This window comes from Erpetoichthys calabaricus, chromosome 16 (assembly GCF_900747795.2).
Source record: "Erpetoichthys calabaricus chromosome 16, fErpCal1.3, whole genome shotgun sequence".
In the NCBI taxonomy this organism is placed as follows: Eukaryota; Metazoa; Chordata; class Cladistia; order Polypteriformes; family Polypteridae; genus Erpetoichthys; species Erpetoichthys calabaricus.
Window position 1 is genome coordinate 46,237,625 of NC_041409.2, and position 14,805 is coordinate 46,252,429.

The following is a 14,805-nucleotide window of genomic DNA, read 5'->3' on the forward strand; positions in this document are numbered from 1 at the left end:
CTCAAACAAAGACCCGCAAAGACATTGATTGAAGTTAAATTTGACAGGCAACTTCAGATCATTAATAACTGGACAATGGAACTTTTTGACTGGTGTGTGCAATAACATAATTTACTGAAGCTGAATTAGATTGACATTTATTTCACCCCTAGATCCACACCCATAAAGTTTCTGGTCTGCAGCAATACCCCTCCCACCTAAACCCTTTGTTTTTCACATGACCTGTACTGTTCATTGTAACAGCAGTCATTTCATTACATGTCCCATATGATAATGACTTTACACCTTTCCAGACCCAGCAAAACATAGAAGAGAGGTGCTATAATGCAGTGCATGCCCCATGCCTGTTTATTTATGGAGCACACCATAGGACTCCTCAAATGCATGTGGCAATGTCTCGATGTGTCAGGTGGGAGGTCTGCAGCATCGTGATTACATACGCAATGTTGATTTTCATAGTCCATATATGGTTGCTTTTGGGTGGCAATTGGGAAGGGCACAAGGAACATTTACATATGCACATTTAAAAGATGAAAGTGATTACTAAAGCGTAAACTGCATACAAATGTACATGCCCCAAGTTTTATAAATCATTTTCATTGTTTTTGCCATATGCATACTTTCGCACCATGTAGTTTTATTAATGAGACCCCTGTACTGGAGAAGTGTTATTTTACACATAAAATTACACAAAACATCCAATCAAATGGATTCCCTAAGCAGTTTTCAATTTTTTTGTCACATCACTTTAAATTTAATTACATTAATTATTAATGAATGCCCATCCATCTTCCAAACCTGTTTATCCAGATGATAATCACAAGGAAGCTAGAGGATATCCTAGCAACTATTTGATGGATGCAATTTTTAATGAATTTCTTTCTTTGAGTAACTATCCCAACTCTGAATATGACCCAAACACACCAATAATATGTCTCTGATGATCCAGGTTGGCTATCGTTAGCTACTTGAATTCAGAACCTCTGATAACAGATGAGCGGAGCAGAGGAGAATGCACACACAGTCAGGAAGTGGTTGGTGCAAAGTGATAAAGTGATTTAATTTTAAAACACAAAACAATAGGGTCCAAAGGTGCAGTGCATTCCAGATCTGTCATTGAATAAATAATCCAGAATAATACCAAGTGAATGGTGGAGGTTAAAATGTCAAACAAATCAATCCATAAAAATGAGGTTAAAATTACTGCAGGGATCTGTCCAGTTGTTTAAAACAATCACGAGCCCCCAGTACAGCATTATAAAAAACAACGTATCCTCCGTTTACCTCGAAAGAGACCCTTCGGCCTGAGGAGACATCCTGCCAGCAGGCACAGCCAACCCGTTAACTGGGCTTGGGCCCCTGCAGCCGTCATAGGCTTCTTGCAGGTCTCTGTGCGCCTTACTCCTCTGACTCCAGCTGCCACTCCTCTGACTCCAGCTGCCACTCCTCATCACGTGAGCCCTCTTGGAGTTTTCAGTCACTCCTACTCATATTTGCACATTACTATGTGACCAGCCAAGCACTCCAATCAACCCTGGACCAGTGCATTCACACTAATACATGCACCTGTACCCACTTGGGATGCGATTGTTTCTTAAAATTGCGCTTCGCCACGGACCTGTTATCACAGTCTCTTGTGTAGGTTTTTGTTCATTTTCTTTTCAAATTAAAGGCATCTTCATTTTAATTTAAAGTTTTGTATGTAAAATAGCAATGTCTACTAAAATTTTATGCTCTAGACAACTGTTCATTTTTTCTTTTTATTCTTTTTTTCTAGTGTCTTATTTACTGCTCAATATAATTAGAATTTTTGTTGGAATTATGCTTCTTGTTTTGTTGGCCATTATTGTGAATGACTGTTTCTGGAAGAGACTGGTGTCATCTCACAAAGCTGGTAAGACATGAAATGGGGAGCTCTTTGATTTATGAAAATGTGCAGCAAGACAGTCAGTTTCTTGTAATATTATTGTTTCTAATTGTTGCATGTTTTCTTATCTTATTTGTATGGTGGTGTAATTTAAAATTTATAAATGATCCAAATGAGTAGTGTGCAAACCAGTTCTATTTTTAGTTCCAGTAAATAAATTGTGCTGGTTATTAAAAAAAAATAACTTTTTTTTTATTTTACTTTTAGATTCTTCAATTTAAGAATGGGCATGAATCTCTTTAAGATTTAAAAATAAACTTAATCTTGGTTTATGATATGAAATGGAAGAACCTCTTGAGTCAGCATTAAAGTCCAAAAAGTAAAAGAAAGCCCAGCCTGACAAAACAAGGTCTTTGTTGGCCAGCTGAGTCCCTATCATGGATTCTTTCCTCATTTCTGTGTTGGGAATGCCTTCTTTACTTTGACTGTGTTATTTTTGTCTTTCATTTGTTATAGGCTTTTTTTTGAAGGAAAATTACAAATTTACCATTAGTTTGCTTAAAATACCTGAATCTAATCTGAAATGTTTAAAATAAACAATATTACACTATAATGTGGTAATTCCATTTATTACAAAACAAATTAACAAATATAAAAATGGGCTCATCTTTAGAAATTGAATTACAGTGGGGTACCAATTTTGTTAAAAGGGTGGATTTTAGAAGTAGCTCAATAATATTCATAATGGACAAATAATTATATTAAAATAACCCAGATAACTGTTCAGATTGTATAATTACTGTTGTTGTGTTTGAACAAACACTTAAAATGCAAAAACTGAGTTTGCTAAACTCCAATCACAAAAATAAAAGAAATCTGTAAATTTTATGTTTTCATAACTGGACCTGGAAAAATAAGAGTTGTGTAAATTGGCTAGAGTTCATGTCAAGAGCACTGGTCACAAAAGAGAAATCGTACCCAGAATTCAGTACCACACTGTTCTATTTGTTTGCAATGGAATTGAAATAGAATGGAATGAAATAGAACTAAAATACTTTTAACCTATATGTACATTCATTTTTTATCAGCCAATATACAGGTATGTTAACTCAAAACATTGTAAAATTCAAGAACTTGAATACCGTAGATACTTGTGTATAAGTCGGGTCTTGAAACCCAAAAAATCGATCATAAAATCAGACCCCGACTTATACGCCCGTTCAAAAATACAGCACTTAAATTTTTTTTTTTACATCTTCTTGCTTCCTCCTATCTCGCACCAGTTTCTCAGACACATTGAATTTTGTTGCAGCAGCGCAGTTACCAATTTCTTTCACCAATTCAATGACTTTTAATTTAAAACCACCTTCATAGTTTCTTCTGATCAAATGCTCCATCGTAGATAAGAGATACTCTAACGATAAAGGTGTGTGTGATACAAAAAACACAAAACAGTGCAAATGTCGCTTCAGAATAGTTTGGGTATTACCGTGTGGTCACGTAGGCACAATACATAGACAAAAAGGCCGTGTGCTCTGTGGTTACTCTCTCAGGTGGGTATTAGCATATTATAATCTCTTGGATCAATAGCGTGAGTTTTCCGTATTCGACTAATACAACCGACATTATAAAATACCGGAAATTATATGGTAAAATCAAGCCAGGACTTATCAGTGGGAGAACTTAAACGCGAGTATATACAGTAGTCCACATTTTGCAAAATGAGAAATTTCCTTTTGTGGAGCAAGGCTTGTTAAAGCTTCAATAAAATTGTCATTGGTGTGCATGTCTGTTTAGGAGGGGGACCACTCAATTTTTACAGAGCCTCTTAAAAGCATGCCTGTGCCACAAGAAAAATTTTTTAAACAAATTTCTCTTCTGCCAATTTTAGGAGCAACGGTTAATGGAGGTGGTTTAAAGCCAAAAAATGGATGGCAATTTTGAGCCTGGCTGACATTGACCACACCTTCTTACTAGCTGGTGCCAGCTACCTGTACAGGAAGGGAGTGAAACACATATGCATATAGCTATGGGGTGCAGAAGAGAAGCAAAATGACACCAACACACATACATTGTAAAATAATGAAAGGTTTGTTATCAATTACAAGAGTTTCAATTTCTTGACGGAAGAAAAAACATCAAAAGCACCAATCACTTCAACCAATTACAAAAAATACAGAAGTGCCAATTGTGTGCACAGACTAAACAGCAACGGCAACTAATTTGGTGTCTGCCTGCAAAAATACAAAGTGCTAGTCACCAATAGTTTAAGCAAAAGAAAAAACTTCAAAAGTGCCAGTCAATAACTTTTAAGTGTCAGTCAGTTGCACAGGCTGCCAAAATTCTTCAAAAAAACCAACAAGGTCTATCTTTAAAAATGCAAAGTGCCATTCAACTGAGAACAGAAAAAAAACAAAACTTTGCAGACTGAAAAAAAAGGCCACCCCACAAGAAATTAAATAAGAAGGGGCGAAGGTGGCAGTAGGACAACATGCTGTGCATCACCTGTGCTGCCAGAGCCAGTACCTGATCTGTATGCCTCGAGCAACAGCTGGACCAGTGGCCGAATGGCAGTGACCTCTTTTGGTATGGAGAGGTAACAGGGGTGAGGGTCTGATATGCACTTGCTGTGGGACCCTAAGCTCAGTAAACCTCTTGACAAACAAGTCACTACACTAAAAGGGCCTGGAGACTGTAGGCACCGGGCCCACGGGCTTCTGCTGCATGGCCACAGAACTGGTGCTAGGTTTGTAGGTACACAAAGCAAACAAAAGAAAAAAAATGTAAAATAAAGAGTGACAACAGACACATAAATATACCATGGAACAAAGGGCTTGCTCGTGGGCCACACTTTTGTACTCAGCACTGCCAAGGTGCACTGACCAAGGGTTAACAGCTAAGTCATGACTGCTGAATTGATGAGAATGTTCTACCAAATTCATAGATAGTCTCCCAACAAGGCTGCATACTGTATCTTCCTTTGGAGTGAGTCAAGGTTAGTTATGTGCAAATTCTTGACAAGACGGCTGATGATAGACTTCTCAGCCACACTTTCTTCCTTAGCCAACCATATTGTTACAGAAGAGTAGAGAAGGATGACATGCCATTCACATGCCATTGCCATACAAAAAGGAAGGATGGCACAAAAGGTCAAGATTCTACTACTGCTGGCTCTGTGCTGCTGGTGATGTTGGTGTGATAGTGCTTATGGCTGAACCTTCCATTTACTAGTCTGTCTCAGTGTCCTTTTTGAAATTGAACTCAAGAGTTGATGGCCTCCTGCCACTTTGTCACAAAAGTGTGGTGACACAGCTCCACAAGACCACACACCAGGGCAGCATCAGGTTCCAGGTTGTTATAAAGAATGAGACAAAGAGAGTAGGCACACTTGTGATACAAGTTCTGGACACATTCCAACTTCTCAGTCACCCTCTGGAAAACACATACTAGTTCATGTCCCACCCTGGCAAAGGTCTATTCCCAAGGGAAGTTTCCCTGGTTGAATAACCTGGACTCTGATGCACCAGTGGCAGTGCGCAAGGGGTACAACATCAGTGACAAGGGTAGAGCTGGCAACTAGGCAAGGTGCTCCTCCAAACTAAAGTGAGTCTGGTCCGTACACTACTTCAGTTACCCCAGCTCTTTGTCCTAACTCCTCATAAATGATCACCTCATTATTGACATCAGTCCTGCTGGGCTGTTGGGATCCCAGCCAATGCATTCCTTCAGTGCTCAAACAATCTGGAAGAACAAATACCGCAAAATAAGGTAGACGGGACAGAACCGTGTGAAATAAAACAGAAAAAAAACTGTTGCAGCTTCACCTCTTACCAGTGTGTATGGAAGGTAGGGCATGATCATCAGCCAGCTTCTGCCAAAGGAGGTCCTTATTTTTATAGTTGAGGGGGTTCTGCAGTTGACAACTATAGCAAATGAGAATGCGATCTGCTCCCTTCACAACTTGTGAATCACAACATTTTTTCCTCTGCATCTGGCTCTCTAGAAGAAAGGCCTGGATGGAAGTGCATTAAAAAACAAGGCAGACAATTGTCACTGAGGGCTGCAAGAGAGGTAGAAGAGCAAGGACAGACTTAAAGCCTCTACCATGTACTATACATACAAGTGTAGGTGAAATGATGCCATGGAAATGTTGGTCCCCATTAACACTGATTTTCCAGTACTGCTGCATCAGCACAGTGGCTGAGCTGAATCTCAGTGGCAGTGAATATGCCACTGGCCATGCTTATTGCCCAAACTGATGACCTAGTTTGTAGTACAGGGGGCAGCACCAACAATATTTTAGTCACACTTTTCTTCATGGTGGAGTCCATTTTTAGTATAGAGATAAAGGTGGAGGTGATGTGGGCCTTGGTCTCCTCAAGCTGCAAGGCCACCTTCCAGGCATAGACATCAGACAGTAACCTTTTCACGTCTGGCATCAGCACCATCAACTGAGGTGGACAGAGTGTTGCTGACAGTTTGATTCCCGATGCCAGGAATTTGCTTTAAACCTACAGATACTTCATGGTCTGTGCCATCCAGGACCTGGTGTGCTCCTCAAGTAGGTATTTGCAGAATCAGGTAGCCTGGTTCACTAATCTGTGCCTCTGATTCCACCCAATAAGCCAATTATTACTTGTCTTACACAGAAAAGAAAAGCAAAATATGCAGAAAGACAAAAAATTTCAAGGCATACACCATTTCAAAAACATGTCTAACCTTTTGGTGAGAATCTCTAGAAGCTGCTCAACATGGGAAACATCCAGCTGGTTTAGAATGTCCTGCAACCAGCCTGCTACCTTCTTCCTGTAGCACTGGCACTCTAGGTATTCCATGGCCACGAAGCACAGATACAGTCATGAAAAATGCAAGGTACAACTTCTGCTGACAGCATTCTATGTGCAACTTACTGCATTATATACTTGGCTAGAAAAAATGACCAAAATGTAGTAATTGTGATGTATGATTCGTTAGTGATAAGATTGCTTCATTTAATTTCTAACTGTACTTATTTAAATCTATTTAATATCAAATTTTACAGCTACTAGGTCACTTTCTATGGTTATTTTAGAAAATGGGTTTAAGTGTATGTTCCAACTATACTCATTTTAAATACTTAATAAAAGGTTATAACGTTGTACACTTTCTTAGAACAGTTGCATTCTTTATGACAATGGAAAAAATGCTTACTTTTTTAAAACCTCTTAATTACAAATATAATACAGACAGCACAGGAATATAAACAGCACCCACACCCACACACATATATATATATTTGCAGCTGGAGATCCACAAAGGGAGAAAAAAGAATCACGTATCATAAAATAGTTTTATTCCTGAGCTTTCAACCCCTATCAGGGGTCATCATCAGAGGATAATGCTTAGACTTACAAGAATCAAAGGCAATATATAGTAACACATTAAGGGAGGGGGGGGGAGGTGACTAAGTCCGTATGATCGGGGGGGGGGGGGGGGTTGTATAGTTTATTTATTATGTACATGTTCTTCTTAAGTTGGCATATGCTGGATTTATGTCCAAGTGTCTGTTGATGGAGTTTTCATCTGATAGCCAAGACTCGGCCAACTCTCTGGCACTTTTAGTACTGGCCTTAAATTTTACTTTTACGTTGTCCCAGTTGAATGTGTGTCCTGTCGATTTAGTATGTGCATAGATCAAAGATAGTGCATCCTTTCTTCTGACGGCGTTGCGATGTTCCTGTACACGTGTTGAGATTCTTTTTGACGTTTGTCCTATGTATACCGCTGAGCAAGAATTGCATGGAATACTATAAACTGCGTTTCGTGTTTCTGCTGTCGATTTCTTGTTTTTAGCATTAAACAGGACCGTGTGCAGATTATTCGTGGGTTTGTGTGCTATTCTGATGCCCCACTTGGTCAGGATGCGCGCTGTGCCTTCTGACACATAGTGGTGATAAGGGAGTGAGTGCCAGGTGGGGTGAGGGTTCTGATTTAATTCGATTGTTTGCTGATTCAACTGGCGTCTGCTGTGTAGGCTCTGATTAATGAATGTTTTTGAGTATCCGTTCGAGGTGAAGAGGTGGAAGAGATAGCGTCTCTCATTAATTTTTGTTTCCTTAGTTTTACAATGAGTGTGGACTCGTTTGAATAGGGTTTTCACGCAGCTCCATTTATGAGATACCGGGTGGTTGCTGGAGAAGTGTAGAATCTTGTCTGCGTAGCATTGTTTGCGGTAAACACTTGTGGTCAGGGTGGCGTCACTATTTCTTTTGATGTAAATGTCCAGGAAGCTGATGTATCGGTTCATTTCTTTTTCCATTGTGAACTGGATTGCAGGGAATATTGTGTTGATTTGATTGTAGAACTTATTCAGCTGGTTCTTTGTTAGTATGACGAATGTGTCGTCTACATAGCGTATCCAAATTTTGGGTGTAATCTGGGATAAAGCTATGTTTTCAATGTTTGCATTACCAGTTCCGCTTGGAGTCCTGATAACGGTGATCCCATTGGCATGCCTTCTTTCTGCGTGTAATACTTACCGTTGAAATGAAAGTGAGTTTTTTGGCAAAGTGATATTAGGTGCATTATGTCTTTGATGGACAGTTTGGTTCTTGTCTCTATGGTGGGGTCACTATCCAGTTTCATTAATAGTGTTTCTGTGGCCAGTTGGATCGGAATCATGGTGTATAGCGATACAACATCAAACAAGACCATGATCTCGTCCTCGGCGATGGATACGTCGATCCAACTCTTCACCTCGAATGGATACTCAAAAACATTCATTAATCGGAGCCTACACAGCAGACGCCAGTTGAATCAGCAAACAATCGACTTAAATCAGAACCCCCACCCCACCTGGCACTCACTCCCTTATCACCACAATGTGTCAGAAGGCACAGCATGCATCCTGACCAAGTGGGGCATCAAAATAGCACATAAACCCACCAACAATCTGCGCATGGTCCTGTTTAATGCTAAAAACAAGAAATCGACAGCAGAAACACGAAACGCAGTTTATAGTATTCCATGCAATTCTTGCTCAGCGGTATACATAGGACAAACGTCAAAAAGAATCTCAACACGTGTACAGGAACATCGCAACGCCGTCAGAAGAAAGGACGCACTATCTTTGATCTATGCACATACTAAATCGACAGGATATACATTCAACTGGGATAATATAAAAGTAAAATTTAAGGCCAGTACTAAAAGTGCCAGAGAGTTGGCCGAGTCTTGGCTATCAGATGAAAATGCCATCAACAGACACTTGGACATAAATCCAGCATATGCCAACTTAAGAAGAACATGTACATAATAAATAAACTATACAAACCCCCCCCCCCCCCCCCCGATCATACGGACTTAGTCACCTCCCCCCCCCCCCTTAATGTGTTACTATATATTGCCTTTGATTCTTGTAAGTCTAAGCATTATCCTCTGATGAAGACCCCTGATAGGGGTTGAAAGCTCAGGAATAAAACTATTTTATGATACGTGATTCTTTTTTCTCCCTTCGTGGATCTCCAGCTGCAAATATGCAAACCGTATCACAGACCTTCTCTTCCATATATATATATATACATACACCCCTCCTTTAAAAGTCACCTTATCATGGTGGAGGGGTTTGCGTGTCCCAATGATCCTAGGAGCTCTGTTGTCCGGGGCTTTATGCCCCTGGTAGGGCCACCCAAGGCAAACTGGTCCTAGGTGAGGGATGAGACAAAGAGCGGTTAAACAAACCTCCTATGAAGAAAAACAATTTTGGACGGCGTTTTCCCTTGCCCGGACGCGGGTCACCGGGGCCCCACTCTGGAGCCAGGCCTGGAGGTGGGGCTCGATGGCGAGCGCCTGGTGGCCGGGCCTGCACCCATGGGGCTCGGCCGGGCACAGCCCGAAGAGGCAACGTGGGTCCCCCTTCCCATGGGCTCACCACCTATGGGAGGGGCCAAGGAGGTCGGGTGCAGTGTGAGTTGGGTGGTGGCCGAAGGCGGGGACCTTGGCGGTCCGATCCTCGGCTACAGAAACTGGCTCTTGGGACGTGGAATGTCACCTCTCTGAAGGGGAAGGAGCCTGAGCTAGTGCGCGAAGTTGAGAGGTTCCGGCTAGATATAGTCGGACTCACCTCGACGCACAGCTTGGACTCTGGAACCAATCTCCTTGAGAGGGGCTGGACTCTCTACCACTCTGGAGTTGCCCCCGGTGAGAGGCGCCGAGCAGGTGTGGGTATACTTATTGCCCCCCAACTTGGAGCCTGTACATTGGGGTTTACCCCGGTGGACGAGAGGGTAGCCTCCCTTCGCCTTCGGGTGGGGGGACGGGTCCTAACTGTTGTTTGTGCGTATGCACCGAACAGCAGTTCGGAGTACCCACCCTTTTTGGAGTCCCTGGAGGGGGTGCTAGAGGGCATACCTTCTGGGGACTCCCTCGTTCTGCTGGGAGACTTCAATGCTCACGTGGGCAATGACAGTGAGACCTGGAAGGGCGTGATTGGGAGGAATGGCCCCCCTGATCTGGTGGTCGGTGCCTGTCGTGGTGGCAATCCCCGAACCCGCTGGTGGACACCGGCGGTGAAGGATGCCGTCAAGCTGAAGAAGGAGTCCTACAGGACCCTTTTGTCCTGTGGGACCCCGGAGGCAGCTGATAGGTACCGGCAGGCCAAGCGGAATGCGGCTTTGGTGGTTGCTGAGGCAAAAACTCGGGCGTGGGAGGAGTTTGGGGAGGCCATGGAGAATGACTTTCGGACGGCTTCGAGGAGATTCTGGTCCACCATCCGGCGTCTCAGGAAGGGGAAGCAGTGCAGTGTCAACACTGTATATGGTGGGGATGGTGCGCTGCTGACCTCGACTCGGGATGTTGTGGGTCGGTGGGGGGAATACTTCGAAGACCTCCTCAATCCCATTAACATGCCTTCCAATGAGGAAGCAGAGCCTGGGGACTCAGAGGTGGGCTCCCCCATCTCTGGGACTGAGGTCACCGAGGTGGTCAAAAAACTCCTTGGTGGTAGGGCCCCGGGGGTGGATGAGATACACCCGGAGTTCCTCAAGGCTCTGGATGTTGTAGGACTGTCTTGGCTGACACGCCTCTGCAACATCGCATGGACATCAGGGACAGTGCCTCTGGATTGGCAGACCGGGGTGGTGGTCCCCCTCTTTAAGAAGGGGGATCGGAGGGTGTGTTCCAACTACAGAGGGATCACACTCCTCAGCCTCCCTGGAAAAGTCTATTCAGGGGTCCTGGAGAGGAGGGTCCGTCGGATAGTCGAGCCTCGGATTCAGGAGGAACAGTGTGGTTTTCGTCCTGGTCGCGGAACAGTGGAACAGCTCTATACCCTTAGCAGGGTCCTGGAGGGTGCATGGGAGTTTGCCCAACCAGTCTACATGTGTTTTGTGGACTTAGAAAAGGCATTCGACCGTGTCCCTCGGGGAATCCTGTGGGGGGTACTCCGAGAGTATGGGGTACCGGCCCCCCTGATAAGGGCTGTTCAGTCCCTGTACGATCGGTGCCAGAGCTTGGTCCGCATTGCCGGCAGTAAGTCGAACCCGTTTCCAGTGAGAGTTGGACTCCGCCAGGGCTGCCCTTTGTCACCGATTCTGTTCATATCTTTTATGGACAGAATTTCTAGGCGCAGCCAGGGTGTTGAGGGGGTCCAGTTTGGTGGGCTCAGGATTGGGTCACTGCTTTTTGCAGATGATGTTGTCCTGTTTGCTTCATCAGGCCGTGATCTTCAGCTCTCTCTGGATCGGTTCGCAGCCGAGTGTGAAGCGGCTGGGATGAGAATCAGCACCTCCAAATCCGAGACCATGGTCCTCAGCCAGAAAAGGGTGGAGTGCCCTCTCAGGGTTGGTAGCGAGATCCTGCCCCAAGTGGAGGAGTTCAAGTATCTCGGGGTCTTGTTCACGAGTGAGGGAAGAATGGAGCGTGAGATCGACAGGCGGATCGGTGCGGCATCTGCAGTAATGCGGGTATTGCATCGGTCTGTCGTGGTGAAAAAGGAGTTGAGCCGCAAGGCGAAGCTCTCAATTTACCAGTCGATCTATGTTCCTACCCTCACCTATGGTCATGAGCTATGGGTAGTGACCGAAAGAACGAGATCGCGAATACAAGCGGCTGAAATGAGTTTCCTCCGCAGGGTGTCTGGGCTTTCCCTTAAAGATAGGGTGAGAAGCTCAGTCATCCGGGAGGGGCTCAGAGTAGAGCCGCTGCTCCTCCGCATCGAGAGGAGTCAGATGAGGTGGCTCGGGCATCTGATCAGGATGCCTCCTGGACGCCTCCCTGGTGAGGTGTTCCGGGCACGTCCAACCGGGAGGAGGCCCCGGGGAAGACCCAGGACACGCTGGAGGGACTATGTCTCTCGACTGGCCTGGGAACGCCTTGGGATTCTCCCGGAAGAGCTAGAAGAAGTGGCCGGGGAGAGGGAAGTCTGGGCATCTCTGCTCAAGCTGCTGCCCCCGCGACCCGACCTCGGATAAGCGGGAGACAATGGATGGATGGATGGATGGATATATACATACATATACAGTATAAATATGTACATCTTATATATAAAACAGACTGTAACAATCTTGCGGTCTTGTATGCATCTTATCATCCAGTTGATGCTCGGAATGTTTCTGGTGTGCTCCCTAAAAGCAACCAACACTTTTATCATGAAAAATCTGTAGTATTATTTGTTTGTCGTTTAATGTTTGTTTTTGTTAATTATATTTTCATCTTGCATTATTCTTATTGTATTAATGTAGTAGTGGTAATAGAATTAAATCAACCTAATAACAGAATTAATTTGATTGACATTTTTTTTTTGTCGTCAAAAATTCTGCATGTAAAAATGTATTACTACACCACAAAACAAAAATTAATCTTTCAAAAAACCTTAAAAAAGGCTTTTACACTTTTTCATACTACCTTGAATGTATTCCGTGATTATATTTCAATGAGTAAGGCCTATCTATTATATTATATTTTAATGAGTAAGGCCTATCTATTATATTATATATAAGATAAGTAAGCAATTTGATTTTTTATCTACCATAAACATCCTATATTTATTTTGTGGATTCAGCGACTCTGTTTGCGATTTTTGTTTATTCATTAATGAACGAAATGTCATTTGTTTTGCAGCATCATAGCTAGCGTGTTGGTGTTACAATTTTTTCATAAAAAAGTAATAGGAAGTTTTTTTTAATATGTTCATAATCAAAAAACTAATTTAATTAAGTTATCAAAATCAAAGGTAAAGTATAGACCAAATACTTACAGTTCGTTTGGCTTTTGCCATATCGAAAAATAAATCTCAAGGACAATCATTGAAAATTGCTGGAATCAAATTGGAAACAGCCTGTTTCTCACATGGACAACTTTATGTGGCATGTTCAAGGGTGGGAAGTCCTAAGAACCTTTGTATTTTGGCAAAAGATGGAATCCCTAAAAACATTGTATATAACAAAACACTTCAGTAAACAATACAAGCACATAAGTGAGTCTTCATTGTTTGTTAATTTATTTTTATTTTTAAAGTTGTTTTTTTAATTATATTTTTCTCAAACAATTTAAAAAAATATTTTCCTCCTGGGCAATGCCAGGGTATTTCAGCTAGTATATACACAAATATATATATATATATATATATATATATATATATATATATATATATATATATATATATATATATATATATATATATCTATACATATTAATAAAAGGCAAAGCCCTCACTGACTCACTGACTCACTGACTGACTGACTGATTGACTGACTGACTGACTCACTCACTCACTCATCACTAATTCTCGAACTTCCCGTGTAGGTGGAAGGCTGAAATTTGGCAGGCTCATTCCTTACAGCTTACTTACAAAAGTTAGGCAGGTTTCATTTCGAAATTCTACGCGTAATGGTCATAACTGGAACATATTTTTTGTCCATATACTGTAATGGAGGAGGCGGAGTCACGTATCGCGTCATCACGCCTCCTACGTAATCACGTGACCTAAAAACAAGGAAGAGATTTACAGCACGAGTCAAACGCGGGAACGAAGGTAAATGACGTTAATTTTTGACTGTCTTTTAATACTGTGTAAGCATACATATTAACACATGTGCAATTAAACGTGTGCATTTACGGGGTGATTTCTCAGGCTTAAAAGCTCACCTTTTATCAAACGCGGGAACAAAGGTAACTGACGTTGTTCACTGTCTTTTAATACTGTGTAACCATACATATTAACACATGTGCAATTAAACGTGTGCATTTACGGGGTGATTTCTCAGGCTTAAAAGCTCGCCTTTTAATAAAAAGGTAAATGCAAAACTATTTTCAATCATTCTATGATCTGCTTCTCACAACTGAAGGCACCGTGGCTGATGGTAAATGACGTTAATTTTTGAGTGTCTTTTAATACTGTGTAAGCATACATATTAACACGTGCAATTAAACGTGTGCATTTACGGGGTGATTTCTCAGGCTTAAAAGCTCGCCTTTTATCAAACGCGGGAACAAAGGTAAATCACGTTCTTCACTGTCTTTTAATACTGTGTAACCATACATATTAACACATGTGCAATTAAACGTGCGCATTTACGGGGTGATTTCTCAGGCTTAAAAGCTCGCCTTTTACTAAAAAGGTAAATGCAAAACTATTTTCAATCATTCTATGATCTGCTTCTCACAACTGAAGGCACCGTGGCTGATGTTACGTCACTTGCTGTCCGACCATAAGCGTTACCTGCTAGGTAACCGGACACTCACTTCACTCCCTTTCGGAATCGAACCTCTGAGGTTTTCTTTTGTTCTTAATTAAAATTTAAAACCAATACTTCACCGCTGCTAAGCCCCTCTAGCGCTGACATCCGAGGTTCGATTACCGTAAGTAAGTGCAGTGAGTGTGTAATTACATTCACGCCATTCGTAGTCTGATTCACAATCTGATTGTATGGGTGGTTACTTCCAGGTAACGCTTACACTTG

The 14,805-nt window shown here is 42.3% G+C and overlaps 1 protein-coding gene across 1 annotated transcript in view; it reads left to right on the forward strand.

Annotated features, from left to right (window-relative positions):
- Nucleotides 1-2,376, forward strand: part of LOC114642736 (CD48 antigen-like) — a 38,522-nt gene extending 36,146 nt beyond the window's left edge. The window contains exons 4-5 of the mRNA XM_028791564.2: nt 1,778-1,894; nt 2,135-2,376. Of these exons, the coding sequence (XP_028647397.1) occupies nt 1,778-1,894; nt 2,135-2,148 (131 nt within the window). The 3' untranslated portion in view covers nt 2,149-2,376. The remainder of the gene's footprint in view (nt 1-1,777; nt 1,895-2,134) is intronic.
- The last annotated feature ends 12,429 nt before the right edge of the window (nt 2,377-14,805 follow it).